Here is a 16,952-nt window from a genome sequence, read left to right as displayed (position 1 = left end):
AAATATATATCACTTATTGTCACTTGATTTCTATAAACAAAAAAAATTAATGTAATATATGAGGTATAATATGAGGTATTATAAGAGAACACAAAAATTACGATTAGTAAGTGAGATAGATACTTATAACGAATTAGATATATGACTCATCCTGTATAAGTTAGATTGTAAATACCCGTAAACATTTTTCTATCGTGATATCTATACTTAGATATCAGACAAGCCGAGATCCAGTTTTATTCGGTACGACGGAGAATCGATCGCCCAAAGAAAATATGGGTCGTCTTTGAAGTCTTCGTTTTACGTTGGAATAAAAACAAGAAGAAAAAAAACAAAAGAAAACGTATCTCTGCGGTTTATTTGCTATCGAAATGTAGCACGTGTTGTAAAAGAGTTTTTGATTGATCCGTTCCGTTCAAATCTGGAACAGGAATTAGAAAATGTATAAAGTGTTTAAAATTCAATCAGAAATTAACAATATCTTATTATAATAAATATATAATACAAAAATTATATATATATATATATATATATATATATATATATATATAGATAGATAGATAGATATAATACAAATTATGATTCTATTAAATATATAATAAAAATTACGATTCTATTAAAAAGAAGGAAAGAATAAAAAGAGAGAAAGAGAAAAAGAGAAGCCATCCTTTTGGTGATTTATCATTACTCTACACTGTTTATACATCGAACAATTAATTCCCATAGCTTACTTAGTTATCCACAAATATCCACATATATAAGTCCGATGGTTTTAATAATCAAGAGAACAACTTGTAACACTTCATTCGGACTAATCTATAGATAGATATGTATTAAATTTAATAAAAATTCTGTCTTTTTTCTTTTAGTTTTTATCTTTTAAACGTTTTACAAAAATTCCCATCAAGACAGGAATAAGTTATTAATATTAATCAAAATTATATTGTTAATGAAATATTAATAAATTAAACATATATATATATATATATAAATACTAATAATAAAATAAAATATAATAAACAATAAATAATAAAATAAGAATTATAAAAATGTATTATTTTGTTATATTTGAAAAATAGATATAATGTATTATCTATACGTACATATGTTCACACGAAAATATTTAAATACACGGAACACACACACACACATATATGTAGATACGTATATAAATGTTGTTAGTTCTCTTGTACGCCGTTGTGCAGCCGCAAACATCTCCGCGAGCGTCTCCCCTCCCACGTTCCCAGAGATTCCCTTTCTCTTTAGATTGTGAAACGATTTTCTATCGTGGCGCTTTACCACCGTGGATTTATTATATATGCATCGGGTTACGCAAATTACGACAAAGTGCAAATATTTCACATGACCTGCACCTGCGTGACTCCCCTTTCTACACGTGATCATTTAAAGTAAACACGTGAATCGTAACAGCATGCCAAGAGAGAGAGAGAGGGGGGTGTCCCTCTTTTACGCGACGAAAACTCATACACATTCACGCGAACACACGCTTTACCCTAATTATCTTCGAATTATCATTCCTGGCAATTAACCTCTTTATCTGACTCTAATGTTATGTATGAAACTTATTTGCATATTTCCATACAAGAAAATAGAGAAAGATGCGTTAAAGTATTTGATCGATCTATTCGTGCTCAATATTAATATTCCTTCTTACGTTTTATTAATTTTTTATCAAATTAGAAAAAAAAAGAAAAAAGAAAAAAAGAAACAGTATCATTACGAAAGAACGAAATTTCTAAAAATGTTTGTTTTTCTTTTTTTACTATCTTTTTTCCTCCTCTTGAAAGTAGAAATTTAAGATAAAGAGAAGAAATATAAAAAAAATATCTTAAGTTAAATATGGTCGAATAATTTATTTGAAACGAACGTTCTCACCTTTTCTCTCTCTCTCTCTCTCTCTCTCATCTCTCTTTCTCTCTTTTTTACTCTTTCGTTTTTTTTTCCTGTTTCTATCAAAAGTGACTCCTATAATACCGTAGAAACGACTAACGAGATTTTAAGCTTGGTAATAAGGAGAATCCCCCACTATACTACAGAAGCCTCGCAACTTATGAATGGGAGTACTCGCCCATTGGTCGCCTTTGATAGCCAATGGCTGCCTTTTTCGCTCCCTCGCTACGTTCCCATCTCTACGTCGCGTGCTACTTGCAATGTAATAGCAGGGGAAAAAGGCGAGTAACTCGATGTTAAACGCCCTCCTAAAAACATAATACATATGTGCGAAACTTTCCTTTAGTTCGATCGAATTTTATTATTATTGATTGTTAATACGAACTCGAGGTTATATGTTTTAATCTACAGAAGTTGTTTCTCTAGTATGAGTGTTAAAAAAATGTATAAATGATTATAAACATAAAACTTTCTTGTTTTTGTTTCTATAAAAAAAAAGAAAAATATAAAAAAGGAAAGAATAAAAAGATTAGATAGATAATATTTTTATTAACATTGGTTTACGATCATCGGTAAATCACACTCGATTTTACAAACTTTAGTTCAAAATGGTTATAAAATTCGATTATCCTCAACATTCACCTATGTATATCATAATAAAACTGAAGACTATTAGAAAAGAATCATTAACAATGAATTTTTTAATTATATAATACATTCGATGAATGTATCAATAATATTAAATATCATTTCGACAATTAATGAATATATATATATATATATATATATACAGCTCTTTTATGTGATTATTTATATAAATTCTTTAAAATTCTTGGAACAACATCGGCTTATTCGAATAGCATCGACCAATAGGCAAAGCGTAAAAAACTAAAGAAGAATGCAAAATCGAATGCGAATTAACATAATGGCCGGCACGAAGCAAAACCATGCTCTACGTATGCTTGAGCGAATAGTAAAGTATAGTCCCTGAGTGTCGGTTTATTATATCCCTCTAACTATCCATCATCAGTTCCAGCAGCATGCCTATGCATCAACGATCAACGATCACGTGCTATTTCTACCACTAAAACAAATAGAAAAATGTCCGCCATTTTGTATGTCTTTCAGATGTTAAACATAATGTATTTCTTCTTTCTCTTCGTCATTTTCTCTTTCTCTTCCCCTATTATTTACGAATATTACGAACAATGAAATAAATTTTAAACAAATGTTACTTTTGTAGTAAATCTTTAATACATTTTTATTTAATTCTAAATCGAAATTTGTTTTACTGTAAAACGAGCAAAACGGAAGATATAAAACGATTTCAGAGACAAGATGTACTCATTGAAATTTTTAAATCACGTTAAATCATCGGGATGATTTCACTCTGACTGGAATATGAATCAACGACGGTTCAGTATGCATATTACTAAATGCAAATGCACTTCGATCGTCGAGGGTTGCGTTGTAGAAGAGAATACCGTAAGGCGATTGTCGCTAAACTTATGTTAAGTACAGGGAACGAACTCGTCGGCAATTCTCTTATGATAGAGAACTGCAGTTCTGGGTATGTCAAGGTGATGATACGATGACAGCATAATTAATAGAGAACAGTCATCTAATTACGCTCATAGCGCTGAATCGTACGTCATAGCAAAGCTGTTCTTACGGTAAAATATAACGTTTATACCTGCATAAATGTATAGCCATGTAATAATTTTTAAAAGATCTTTAAAGACCGGATCTTTTCGTAACTTTAGATTTTATACAATAGGAGGTGAGGGGTAGGAATGACTTGAGTTTTAAATAATTAATTATATTTGTTAAAAGCAAAAAACATTAGCAATATTATCAATGTATGTATAATAAATCAAATTATCAATGATATAACATTACATAATATTGCATTTACAATTAACAAATTAAGAATTACTTCACTACTTTTATATAGTATTCGTATTATACAAGCAACAAATAATGTTTATGCTATTTTCATTCATTTAATCCCATATGTCTCCGTATTTCGTTTTGTGATCTCCAGTACTACTTGGCATAGGGAAAAGATCAGAATCTATGTTTAACTCTGATTTAAAGTCTTGATTTTCTGTGGGTTTATTTTCTCTTGAATCAATGGATCTGCAAAGTATAATTTATGTATAATATTATGATATAGTCAAAAATTATTACATAATGCTATTTACCGTTTTACATATCTATGTTGTACTTGTCCTGATCGAAAACTGTCTCTGTTTTTCTGTCGTAGTTCATCATAAGTTATCCCTTCAAATACTTTCTTTTCTTTCTTTTCTGATTCATCAATATTTATGACTGGTTGATATTCATCTTAAAATATAAATATCTTGAAGATCATTGAAATAATGATAATTTTATAAAAATGATAGTTTTTTTTACATACGAGCATTAACAGAAGAAAATTCATTCTGCTGGTCTATTTGTTGAAAAGCTTCAATATCTATTGAAGATCCTCTTTTCAAAGATTCTCTTTGCAATGGTTTTTCTACTTCAAAAGATTTATGGTTACTTAGTTGGCTATAAAAAAAACACATATTTTTAATTAAACTTTTGTGTTATTAATTTAAAAAAGAGTTGAAAATGTGTTATATACGAACCTATACTCACTATGTGGAAGATTATTAATTATAGATAAACAATTTTTAGAATGCATATATCTTGCAAAGACGGATCCATATACACCACCAACCAAAGTAAAAATTATAAAAGATTTTTTCAATGGTTCAATCATCAATGGAATAATTGCTCCTACTGCAGAACCAACTAATGCACCAACGTAGGTAGACTTTCGTGCTTCTGCACTTACTATACATTTTGTAACTTCGTCTATTATTTCTGGTGATATTTTTCCTTCTGGATTCTAACGAATAAATGATACATTATGTTATAATCATATATGATCAAAATATTATACTTAAACTACATACATTACTTCCATAAAGTTTTGTAAACAAATTCCGGAGCCTTTCTCTTTTTTCTTCATCTGTCATATTTATCAATAATTTTTATTGTATATATATATATAATATATATGTAATGAATATATGTATGTATATATATATATGTATATATATATGTATGTTTATGTGTAAATTTAGAACAAAAATTATATTCAATAAGAAATAAATAAATAACCTCTCTTTACTTCATGGGTATGACGACCTCTATCGTCTTCTTAATGTATAATTCAGATCAATTTATCTTGAGAAAGATGCATGGCTACCAAATGTCTAACACAATGCTTCCCTATCTAGTTTTATAAACGACGAATAACATTGACATAGTAAGATAGGAGAAATATAATTTTCATCGCATAAAGTACAAAATTTATTGACGATATGCTCATTTCTTTTCATCCTATTTTAATAATAATAATAATGAGTTGAGAATGTTAAAGGACTTAACCAATGAAACTCAAATGATAAATACAAATTATTGTCTGCACATATTCCATTATTTGCATTTTGTTCTTTTCCTTTTTATTTATTTTCGTATATAGCTAAATACACTTTTTGATTGATTATCTTGAACAAATAATTCTTATTGATCTTGATCGGGTTTTATTAAATTTAATATTCATCATATATACAGACACATATATGTACACACATATGTTTTATATACGTTATATGAGTTAATTCGTTCGCGCATGCGTAATAATTTTCGTTTATTAGTATTGAAGGTGTCTCAAGTTGTTAGAAGTTATTATCATCCTGTTTAACATTCCTTAAAAGCAATTATTTTTTTCCCGTTAAAATACTTTTTTTTTTATATCTTGCATGTAGAAATTTCCGTTTGTAGGAAAAACAGTGAAATTACAATATGACGCCAGTCGACAGTACTCCGAGAGAAAATATGGGAGGCTTTGAGCTTATTTGTTCATTGAAGTCAAACGATATTATACCGGTACATAAATACAAATCTAATAATACAGGTCTAACGGTTTTTATAGCAGAAGTTGATGGTCCGATTGTTGATGGTTACTTTTGTCTTGGTAATTATTACTTTATATTATTAAAATTCATAAATAAAATCTCTTTATATATTTTGTATTTCTTTATGTATATATATGTCTATATATATTTTAAGTTGATGTAAAAATAATTGTGGTTTTTACGCATTGAGTAAAATAATAAAGATACCAATTATTTTTGTAGCAACCTAATATATGAATAAAGTAATTATTATACTTAGTGTCATCTTTATTGAAAAATAGCAACCGAAGCATTCGATGATGATGGATTACCGCATACCTTGGAACATCTCATTTTTTTGGGTAGTGAAAATTATCCATATAAAGGAATTCTTGATTTAATGGCCAATAGATGTCTTGCATCTGGTACTAATGCAACGACAGATATAGATGTTACCTTCTATACTATGACAACAGCTGGTAGTGAAGGATTTTTATCATTAATGCCTATTTATCTGGAACATATACTATATCCTACGCTACAGGTTTCGTTTATTATTTTGAATAATAAAGTTGAAACTGTATTTATAAACTATCCATACATAAAGAAATGTTTTATATTTACTTATTTACGCTTAGGATTCTGCATATCTTACGGAAGTTCATCATATTAATGGAGAGGGTGAAGATGCAGGAGTCGTTTATTGTGAAATGCAAGGGAAGGAAAACATAGGAGAATATCTGGTCTATAATGAATTATCTAGAGCAATATATCCTGGGCATTGTGGCTATAAATCAATGACAGGAGGTGATATAAGTATTACGATTATTAATAGTATTTACTAATTCAATAATATTAAAACGTTCTATATTCTTATAGGAGCATTAAAAAATTTAAGAGAGAGTACAAATAATGATAAAGTTAGAAAATATCACAAGGAATTCTATCGTCCTGAAAATTTAACAATAATAATAGCAGGACAGGTGAATCATGATAAAGTTTTTAAAGCGCTACAACCTGTGGAACAAATGATTCTATCTAAAGTAAGTAAAAATAGCTAATATTTATGTATCTGTATAAAGCTTCTATATAACAATCATTATTTAAATAAACCTAGCAAAATAGTTTTGTAATATGGAATATTTTAGGGTCCTAGAGGTCCATTTGAAAGACCTTGGCAAAGTTCAGTACCACCATTTACAGAAAGTGTGGACATAGATTTGTTTTATCCATGCGATGATGAAGATAATGGTATAATAAATGTTGGTTGGCGTGGACCATCCTGTGTTCATGAAATTTATGATCGAATTGGTTGCTCTTTGTTATTGAAGTATCTTACGGATACATCAGTTAGTCCACTACAAAAAGATTTTGTAGAGATAAAGGATCCTTATGCGAGCAATGTTGTATATTCCTTGTGTGAAAATTCTGTTTCTATTCTTTATATAATTTTTGAAAATGTTCCTAAACCTAAAATTCCGCTTTTCTCGACCCGTTTATCAGAGGTTTTAAAGCAAATACATGAGAATGGTATTGATATGAAGAGAATGAAATCTGTGATACATAGAAGTATGCTTGAAACTTTAAGTAATCTAGAGAATGATCCGCATAATACTGTTGCATTTATGATCATTGGAGATGTTTTGTATGGTAATACTAAAGAAGATGTAAGTTGTTTAATTTATCAATTCACATCGTACTTAATCATATCAAGTTTCAACAAGTTTTTTTTGCATGATTGTTAGCTGGATCAACGATTGAATCAAATAAAAGAAATTAAAAAATTATTTGAGGAACCAGAATCATATTGGTTAAATCTCTTGAAAAAATATCTTATTGATGCTCCGGTAGTGATTGTTAAGGGTATACCTAGTATAGAAAAACGACATCAGCTAATGGAAGAAGAAAAAGTACGTGTTGCTAAACAAATAGAGAATTTGGGCAAAGAAGGCTTACAGAAGAAAGAAAAAGAGCTCCAAGAAGCAGTAATTCAAAATGAGGTACAATGATTATGAAATTTATACATATATATTTATGTATTATTAATTTTTAATTAGTTTTTAATACATATCTTTCATTTACTTTTAGAAATCAATTCCTGATGAATTATTAACAGCTATATCAATTCCTGGCACTGATTCCATTAATTACCACCAAATTAAAAGTTACACCACAGAAACACATGAACAGCATCCATATTTTAATATTACGAAGTTGCCACTGTTTACATATTTAGATCATGTGAACACGAACTTTGTTTATGTAAGTAATAAATGAATTATTTTTAAAAGTACATAATCGAGATAGGTTTTCTGAGCAAGTTTATAGATATAAAATTTTAGATTTCTGCTATTATGGATACATCATCCATTACGAAAGAGCAAAGATTGTACCTACCATTGTTACTTGAAGCATTCATGGAATCTCCAGTGAAAAGAAATGGTCAATTAATACCATATGAAGAAGTTGTTGCTACATTAGAAGCTGATACTGTTGAAACAAGTACTTGCATAGGAATGGATAGATTCATCAGATTTTCTTGTGGGCCTTACAGTCATAGTGCAAGTTTGATGATCCAAGTAATGTATAAATTTGATAATGATTATGATGTTTATAAATTAAGAAGAATATATACTTAAGAATAACTTTATATTCTTCAGGTGGAATTAAGCAAATATAAAAATGGCGTACAATGGATTAGAGAACTTCTATATGAGACAGAATTAATGTCTAATAGATTAAAAATAATTGCAACCAAGATGATAAACAATGTTGCACAGATTAAAAGAAGAGGAAGTAAAATAGTCAGTGATTTGATGAAAGGTTTAACATATAATGAAGGTAATTTTGATATTTACACGTTTCATTATATAAAGATAATTTCGAATATTCAATATTATATATGTATGCATATGTCTTACTATTTCTATTTATGTTTTTGAAGATAACAATTTTTATGCATCAAGTCTTTTACGCCAACAAAAATTCCTTACTAAAATGATCGAACGTCTCAATAATGAATCGAGTGAACAAGAAGTAATAGAGGAAATCGAATTGATTAGAAAAGTCTTAACTTCTACTGAAAATATGGTATTATATATAGCTGTTAATATTGATAAATTATCAGCGGAAGTTGAAGATGTCTACGCTCCATGGAATGATTTTTTTCCGGACGTAGACACTATTGGAAAGAAGCCGTAAGGATATTTAATCGAAACTACGTACATAATTATATATTTTATGGTACCAGTTAATTAAAAAAAAAAACAATGTTAATATTATAGACTGAATGTAACTTCCGACTGGCAGCTAATGAATCTTTCTAAGGATGATACACGTCAAGGTTGTGTAACAGGATTAGGATGTATAGATTCATCGTATCTAGCACAATCCTGCCAAAGTATAAACGATTTTCAACATGAAGATTTAGCGGCTCTATTTGTATGCTTGCAATATTTAAATCAAACCGAGGTATGAAAATATAACTATTGGGTTGGCAACTAAGTGATTGCGGATTTTGTCGTTTCCTTCTTATTTGAAATCCGGCAATCACTTAGTTGTTAACCCAATAGTATATTATAATGAAAGTTCTGCAATGAAGAAAGTCATGTTTTTAGGGTCCTATGTGGAGATTAATTCGAGGACAAGGTCTTTCATATGGCTATGGTATCTATCCAAAAGTAAATGAAGGTTTATTATATTTCTCATTGTATAAATCAGCCAATGTTGTAGCAGCATACAAAGAAGCAAGAAATATAGTTGTAAGTAATAATGTTACATCTGAAAAAAATAAAGAGAAAAAGAATAGATTTTGAATTCCCTTTCACGAATATGTATTTCCTTTTAGCAAGCACATTTTGCCAAGGATAAATGGGAAAAGTTACTTTTTGAATCGGCTAAATCCTCATTAATATTTGAGATTATTAACAAGGAAAAAACTGTAGATGACGTAGTTAAACAATCACTCTTGTTTTACTTTAAAAAAGTACCACATGATTACAACAATCAAATGGTACGTCGTATATCGACCGTTACCATAGACGATCTAAATCGCGTAGCAATTCGCTATGTGAAACCATTGTTTTATCCATCGGAAACTAAAACAACTATAGTTTGTCATCCATCAAAGGCTTCGGAAGTGGCAGCTGCATTTAACGAGTAAGCCTCTATTAAATATTTTATTAAATATTTCTCTCAAAAGAATTCAAATAATCCATTTTTTTCACATACATATTATCTTCATTTTAGATTAGGACATAAATTGAAGGTTTATAATTCCTTAGAAGAAACATTCTTGAATGAGTAAGAAAATATAAGATAATGAAATTAAGATATACTTGTTACTAATTTTGATTAATTTGATTAATTTTTTCGGAGTTGGCTGCTTGTACATTGCTGCTGTACGAGACAATTTAATCGCGAGTGTACACTTTACCATAGAATGTAATATTTGATACTTTGTCGTATTATGCAAATTATTAGTTAATTATTCAAATTATATAAAATTAATATAAAATGAATTATAAATGAATATAAGTAAGAAGAGCATTAAGAGGTTTCTATGATGATATTAATATACGTTACGACACTTAAAATTCTTAATTCAAACAGAATTTTGTCAGATGACTATAGTGATCTTTAATACGTAATGAACGTTTAACGTTGGGTGACAATAGTCATCTTTAGTATAGAGCGACGTTAGGTTACTACAGTCACTTTTATTAAGGAAAGAGTTAAATATGATTATGTATTATTAAGATTTGTATTATTTAAATAAATAAAAATGAAGAAGCATAGCAACTTGAAAACTTCGAGCAAAAATCGATCCATTGTTACACAACCGTGTAACAATATTTGTTTGAAGTATCACGAAAAAAAAACTAAAAAAATTGGCTATTCGAATGATCAGCTCATTTCTCGCTTTATGATCACATTTTTATTGTAACTTATGACTGGCGATACATTTCTTCTCTTATTTTTCGATCCATCAAGATCGTAGGAATGTTACTAGCTTTATTAAAAGAGAGAAAGAAACGTTTAAGTCTAATCGATGATACATTATCGTCTTTGGCAGTTGATTTTACTTCTTTATTCTTATATAAAAACTTACTATCTAAAGTTGCGAAGAAAAATGAAGAACGAGTAACTTTTCAAAGAGAAATTGCGATACGTTTGAAAATGTTTTAGCCACGAAACGGATGCACTTCTCGGCAACAGCATACATTGCTTCTTTGGCTATTAGTTCAATCAGACACTTTTCTTATTCCTCTTTAACTTCCAATCTAGTAGGATCGATCATGAAGGAAGAATGAAAAGTGACACGAGGAATAAAAATGTCGCATTAAACGCTGACACGTGCGAGGTGACCTGGTGTTGCCGCAGCAGTTGTAGGTGGAGTCGTTGTAGTAGTCGGTCTTGTTAATGGTGAACGTTTCATAGGTACTTTACGTCCTCCTTGTTCACCTTTGAGCCAAGGCCACTGTAATGTACGCATCAAGGTATTTCTGAAGTCCTCTGAGAAGAGACAATAAATATAGAAGGTGATGGAGTAATTGAGGACTTCCAGAAGATTGGCTAATGCACGAAAAACCTACATCGCGAGAAAAGAGAAAGAGTAATTAGCTTTAAAATTGGTGATAATCTTTATTCGTACTAAAAACTCGCCTGGTAAGAAAAATAACTGAGATTATTCTCGCTCAGAGTGACGTTCAGAATGACCATTGGGCTGACACAAACCAGAAAGAGTATACTGGTGCTACCGAGAAGAAGTATCAATCTTCGTTCCTCGGCAAATGTCCTAGAATCTTCGTCGTTGCTCACGGTTCTTGATAAAGTCATGCGGCGACGTCGCTCACAAGATCTTCTATAGACTATCATGATTCTCAGATTGAAACCGGCTAACAATATTGTTGGTGCGATCTTGAAAACGACTTCGAGCACTACTTTATATACCTGAAAAAAGATTCGATAAGGAAAAGAGATTGAGCAAATTTGAACTTCATATTATAACATGATTGTTATCGAAATCTATGGGACCCTTTTAGCATGTTCTATTTAGCAGAATCATTACTAATATAATATTTTAATACCTGATAGAAAAGAGAGTGCAGGAACGATTGATTCTCTCTTTTTTGATAAATTAGTGGTCCTTCATTAGTCAAAAAGCAAGTAGTTACTTCGCTACGAAATACACTGGGTAAATAGACCAAAAAAGTGGCTAGAGGAATAAGAGCCACGGTTAAATTCGGTGGTCCGCAAAGTGGTCGTGTGTGTTGTCCTGGATGACATACACTGACGTAACGCTCAACAGTCAGTGCCAATAACATCATTACTCCGACACCTGTTGCAACATTTTAAACATTTAATATCGTGTCTGGAAGTAAACAATCTATTAGCAAGAAACTAATTCAACTAGTTCAATACAATGATTTTGTATTATTAATTACGTTTATCAACAAAGTATGAAGCGTTGTCTATTCTCTGATTTTGAATATTTATATAAATAATTGCAGAAAAAAATTAATAAATATGAAAATAATTAACAGTAATCTTAAATCAAGCAATGAACGAAATGATTATGTTATATTGGGCATTAGTCTTCCGAAAATGATTTATTGTATTTTGTATTTACAAAAATATTTGACTAAATTATGTTACCAAGACATCCATTTCCAAGAAAGAGCTCGAGGTGTGCATGATAAAAAGCTTGTGGCCAATTGTTCCATCGTCCTGTCTCTTTATGAATGAAAACTCTGAGTGCGAATGGAATGCAAAAAAGGATAGCAAGCAAGGCCGCAACAGAATAGCCTGAAACACAGAGAGAAATTAAATGGTTTCCACTTGTTATCATTATTTAATTATCTCATTCAGAAATTCGAGTCACGTGTTCTACCGCAACGTGATAATGAGAAAGATAAAGGAAAGACAAGTTATAAACGAAGATACGAGAAAGCGAAAAATGCAATCCCTCGAAAAAGTTAAGCGAACTTTGAACTAACTGAACCACCAATCCGTGTTAACTGCTTTTCAAGCTTAAAAGATAATCTTTACAATGGAAGAATTTTTTTTCTTAATTTTATAAATATATATATATATATATATATATATATATATATATATATTTCTCTAAATAGTTTTTTTTTATAAAGAAAAAAATTTAACACTCTTTGTAAATAAATTTTTTCTATGAAAATCTGCCAATTTTAATCGAAGAAGTTAATCAAAGATGGTTACCGAAAGGATTCTAGTTTCTTGATGCATTTAACCACTTCTTTTAGATCCATCATCAAAGTAAGTAAATACGCGTCTTAACTTGGAACTACGTACCAAGACTAGGAAAGTATAAGAAAAATATTTCAAAAGTCGTCTTGTCACGGGAGAAAGACGTGTTTCAGTATCGTATTTCGACGTTTTATAAATCACGGTGTCACGACGCTTTTAATTTATCGAAATCTCCCGCAAAGTTAGTCGCAGCAGTAATTTGTCAACCGCTCTATCTAGTATCTCGTAGTGAACAATGTCGATGATGCCTCTCGAGTTCCCACGAGAAATTATCAAAAAAGGTGTTTTTCACTATCGTATATACATACATCGTTACCATTTTCAAGAAGTTGCCAAGATTCTTGAATTTATGTTTAAAAACCTATTTATAAATTTTTACTTTTAGTAATAAATGATTATCCCTGAAACTGCTTGGGATATATAAAAATCATTTTGGATTTTAAGCCAAATTCATATCAAAATTTGAGTTTTAAATAAGTTTCATATCAAAACTTAAATATATATACCCATGTGTAAGTATATCCACTTTACCACTAAACGGGTGGGAGGATCCACTTGAAATTTATATATACCAAAAATAAGGTTAGATACTTGAACGTGGTTACTTACGATCCGTAAATAATTTCAATTTCAAAATGGCTATGTTTTCAAAATTTCATAAAAAATCTACTATGTATACCTATGAATTTTTTCGAAATTTTGTAAATTTAAAAAAAGATTTTCATTTATCTTTTTTTAAGTCTTCTATTAGAATTTGTATATAATATATTTCTACGCATTTATGTAAACGCATATGTACGCACGTGTTACTGTCTAAACGATTAAACAATGATTAAGCAAAGCAATAATTAAGCAAAGCTGTCAAAAATGTTTGAGATTGGTTTACAATTTATATATCACAAAGATCCATCTTACGAAGATCTAAGAATAATTACGAATTAATCCAATTTCAAAATGACGGGATTTTTAAAATTTAAATAATAAAATCAACTGAAATAATTAAAATTGAAAAAGGATAGTGTTGGCTATTAACATGATTTTAATCTGTTGTATCTATTGTAAAAAGAATGAAGGTGATTTCTTTTTTTTTCAAAAAAAGAAATCGTATTTACATATGGATTTTTTTGAATGTAAAATTTGTGCGCATAAACGTTCAATTCATATTTGTATTTTTTTTCTTTTCTTCTCAAACCTTTCTGTTCTCGTTTCTCTTCATTTTTATTTTTAGAAACGTAACCCAAACTGAAAAGTTGAGAATCAAATATTTTGTATATATCAAATATATCAAATATATTGTTTTGAGTAAGCTTATTGAAAAAATATAGTAAACTACGTAATGAAACTCGAACGATTCTTCGGTCACCGTCGGCAATTAATTCGGCGAGCACCTTTATGCTCGGCGAGGCGCGATTCAACGTCACATGCTCGGCCGCCATTGTTTTCTCCGAAACAATGGCGGCTGAGCGAGTAGGACGAATTAAATGACCCATTTAAATTTTTCAGTATCGTTCTCATCTCGTTTTCGATCTTCGATTTGCGAAGCATGATTCGAGTAGGTTATTTTACGATTCCCGAATATTTCATCGATCGTAAAAGAAATCTAAACAGTTTCATTAAGGTGATAAGACGTAGACAAAAAAACCGTAAAGAAAAAAAAATTCCTTCAACAATTTCCAAAGCATTTAAAGAAATTGCTTATCAAACTAATTAAAACTTCTTTCCAGTTTTTTCCAAGTTTTATTTTATTCTCGGGTCAATAATTTATTGTTCGAAAAGAACATCATTTATGTATTAATTTATATCACAAATACGTTAGTTGTTTCAAATATTAAGATAATATTATCTTAGTTATATTAAAAATACGTAATATTGTAATCATTTATCAATATTTTGATAAAAATACAAAGAAATGATCTTTCATTCTGTATGACCCGTGTTATGATAAATATAAAGAAGTTATAACATCTTCCGATATAAAAATCTCTTTTTCTTTCATTTAGATTCTCCAAATTTATTGCGACAGTAACGGTAAGCACGGTGGCAACCGAGACTCTGTGCCAAGACGATGGAAGAAACGAAAAATTGGAGATGTGTTTCTGTTGTACTCATACCAGTAGAAACTTATAACAAGGAAGGAAAAGCTTTACGAAGGAATGGTAACTTGTAATATGGCTGACAACTGATAATAAACCATTCCATGGTTATATAGTTCGTACGTATATCCATTCATACAGGATGTTTAAAAAGAAAAAGGTAGAGGATCTAGGTCAAATTATTGATCAAATCAAATTCTAAAGTAACTACGACTGATTTACATTTCTTTGCTTATTTATTTGTGAACAAATAATCATCGAGCATTGTTTTACGATATTTTTATTTTGACTAATAAAAAAAAAGATTATATTCGAGTTTTACTCTTAAAGAAACTAAAAGCAAGGGATGAGACTGACGATTGGCTATAGTTAGCGTATGGAGGACACAGTAGGACGCTTTTATTTCTCATCCACGGGATCTTAATTGAGAGCAGACACTCACTGAGGATAACAAAGTGCTCGGAATTTCTCTTAAGGGGATAAAAATGTCCGAAAAGACAGAAAGATATATATATATATATATACACACAAACATATATATATATATATATATATATATATATATATATATATATATTGTAAAAGAAATAGGTTGATCTTTACGTAATCGCTTAAACTTGCCAAAAGCTTACTATTACTATCTCTTTTTTTTCTTTCCTTCGTGATACAACTATTACATATGATTTAAAATCATATATAATATTTTATCGAACTTAGGCCGAGTAGATAGAATGGCCGAGTAAAATAGTTTGCTTCTTTATGTTTCACATATGTGAAAGTCAAAGAAACGTAGAAATTTATCGTAAATATTTTTCGAGAAAATCTTGTCTCGAAATAACATGTTCAACAACATACTTATGTGTTTCATAGTATGATATTTCGATGAGACATAAACATCAAAGAATCATCGCCGAGATGAAACGAGAAAACTTGGTTATTCGAGTATCAAATAAAAGGATCTTGGCAGAAACGTTTCTTCAATTGTTCGAATTAATAATAATGATAACTATGAATTACAACGAATAATAATGATTACAACAATAATTATTTATGACAACAGTAATAATATTTAATAATGATGAATTTTAACGAAACACAGAAAGCCTCGACCTTTTCTTCTTAACATGGACGAATCACCTAAGAAAGAGTTTAAACTAGATGCTTGGCATAACGAGAGGTTATCTTAGGGACGATGACGCTACGCTTCGTTTAGTAAGGAAATTAACAACGAGATTCTCCATGCGTTTGCATAGAAATTGCATTCCTTAGCATGCAACTGCATCTACGGCAGCGAAACGCCGTTACCCTTTTTATTGCGCGCGCACGTGAGTGCAATGGCGAGCTCATATACAACTGGGAATAGAGTCTTCTCTAAAAACGAATAAATTCGGTAACAAAACTCAGGATTTTTCATGTAGAAGATATGGACACATATTATCTCTTTTTCTTTCTTTTCTTTTCTTTTTTTTCTTTCTTTATTTCTGTAATTCTCAATCCCCGTAAGGATGAATCGAGCATTATGGGAACATTTAACCTCAAAACGATCAACAAGTAATCCTAGGATTTTCAAGATTATCAGTAGGCTAAAATTTTAAGTCGATATAAGTATTGTTTACGCAATATATATTGGTAATAAAAAATTACCAATTATATTTGGTAAAAGTAAAAGCGTGAACGTATCAACGAAAGAAATTATGACTTTTACCTGATAAACAGC

General features: G+C 29.9%; 3 protein-coding genes across 4 annotated transcripts in view; 1 reads left to right on the top strand and 2 right to left on the bottom strand.

Annotated features, from left to right (window-relative positions):
- Positions 1 to 3,714: 3,714 nt before the first annotated feature.
- On the bottom strand, positions 3,715 to 5,038 carry LOC124427963. Its single transcript, XM_046971453.1, has 5 exons — positions 4,875 to 5,038; positions 4,545 to 4,807; positions 4,331 to 4,464; positions 4,116 to 4,257; positions 3,715 to 4,050 (listed from the first exon to the last, which is right to left on the bottom strand). The coding sequence occupies exons 1-5, from the start codon at positions 4,935 to 4,937 to the stop codon at positions 3,915 to 3,917; spliced, it is 738 nt and encodes a 245-aa protein (XP_046827409.1). The 5' UTR covers positions 4,938 to 5,038; the 3' UTR covers positions 3,715 to 3,914.
- Positions 5,039 to 5,592: 554 nt separating this feature from the next.
- Positions 5,593 to 10,669, top strand: LOC124427961 (uncharacterized protein C05D11.1-like). The gene is made up of 14 exons (XM_046971450.1): positions 5,593 to 5,941; positions 6,164 to 6,405; positions 6,500 to 6,668; positions 6,741 to 6,904; positions 7,010 to 7,528; positions 7,607 to 7,861; positions 7,950 to 8,123; positions 8,204 to 8,440; positions 8,522 to 8,702; positions 8,806 to 9,058; positions 9,146 to 9,332; positions 9,479 to 9,622; positions 9,709 to 10,019; positions 10,110 to 10,669. Exons 1-14 carry the CDS (start codon positions 5,770 to 5,772, stop codon positions 10,165 to 10,167), a joined length of 3,066 nt encoding a protein of 1,021 aa, XP_046827406.1. The 5' UTR covers positions 5,593 to 5,769; the 3' UTR covers positions 10,168 to 10,669.
- A 109-nt stretch (positions 10,670 to 10,778) lies between these two features.
- LOC124427962 (probable G-protein coupled receptor B0563.6) overlaps positions 10,779 to 16,952 on the bottom strand; it is a 38,935-nt gene continuing 32,761 nt past the window's right edge. For both annotated transcript variants that reach the window (XM_046971451.1, XM_046971452.1), the window contains exons 3-6: positions 12,519 to 12,668; positions 11,951 to 12,201; positions 11,526 to 11,813; positions 10,779 to 11,451 (exon numbers count right to left, since the gene is read on the bottom strand). In XM_046971451.1, coding sequence (XP_046827407.1) covers positions 11,203 to 11,451; positions 11,526 to 11,813; positions 11,951 to 12,201; positions 12,519 to 12,668 — 938 coding nt within the window. In that variant the 3' untranslated portion in view covers positions 10,779 to 11,202. The remainder of the gene's footprint in view (positions 11,452 to 11,525; positions 11,814 to 11,950; positions 12,202 to 12,518; positions 12,669 to 16,952) is intronic.

This window comes from Vespa crabro, chromosome 11 (genome assembly GCF_910589235.1).
Source record: "Vespa crabro chromosome 11, iyVesCrab1.2, whole genome shotgun sequence".
Taxonomy (NCBI): domain Eukaryota; kingdom Metazoa; phylum Arthropoda; class Insecta; order Hymenoptera; family Vespidae; genus Vespa; species Vespa crabro.
This window is presented reverse-complemented; position numbering and strand designations above follow the sequence as displayed.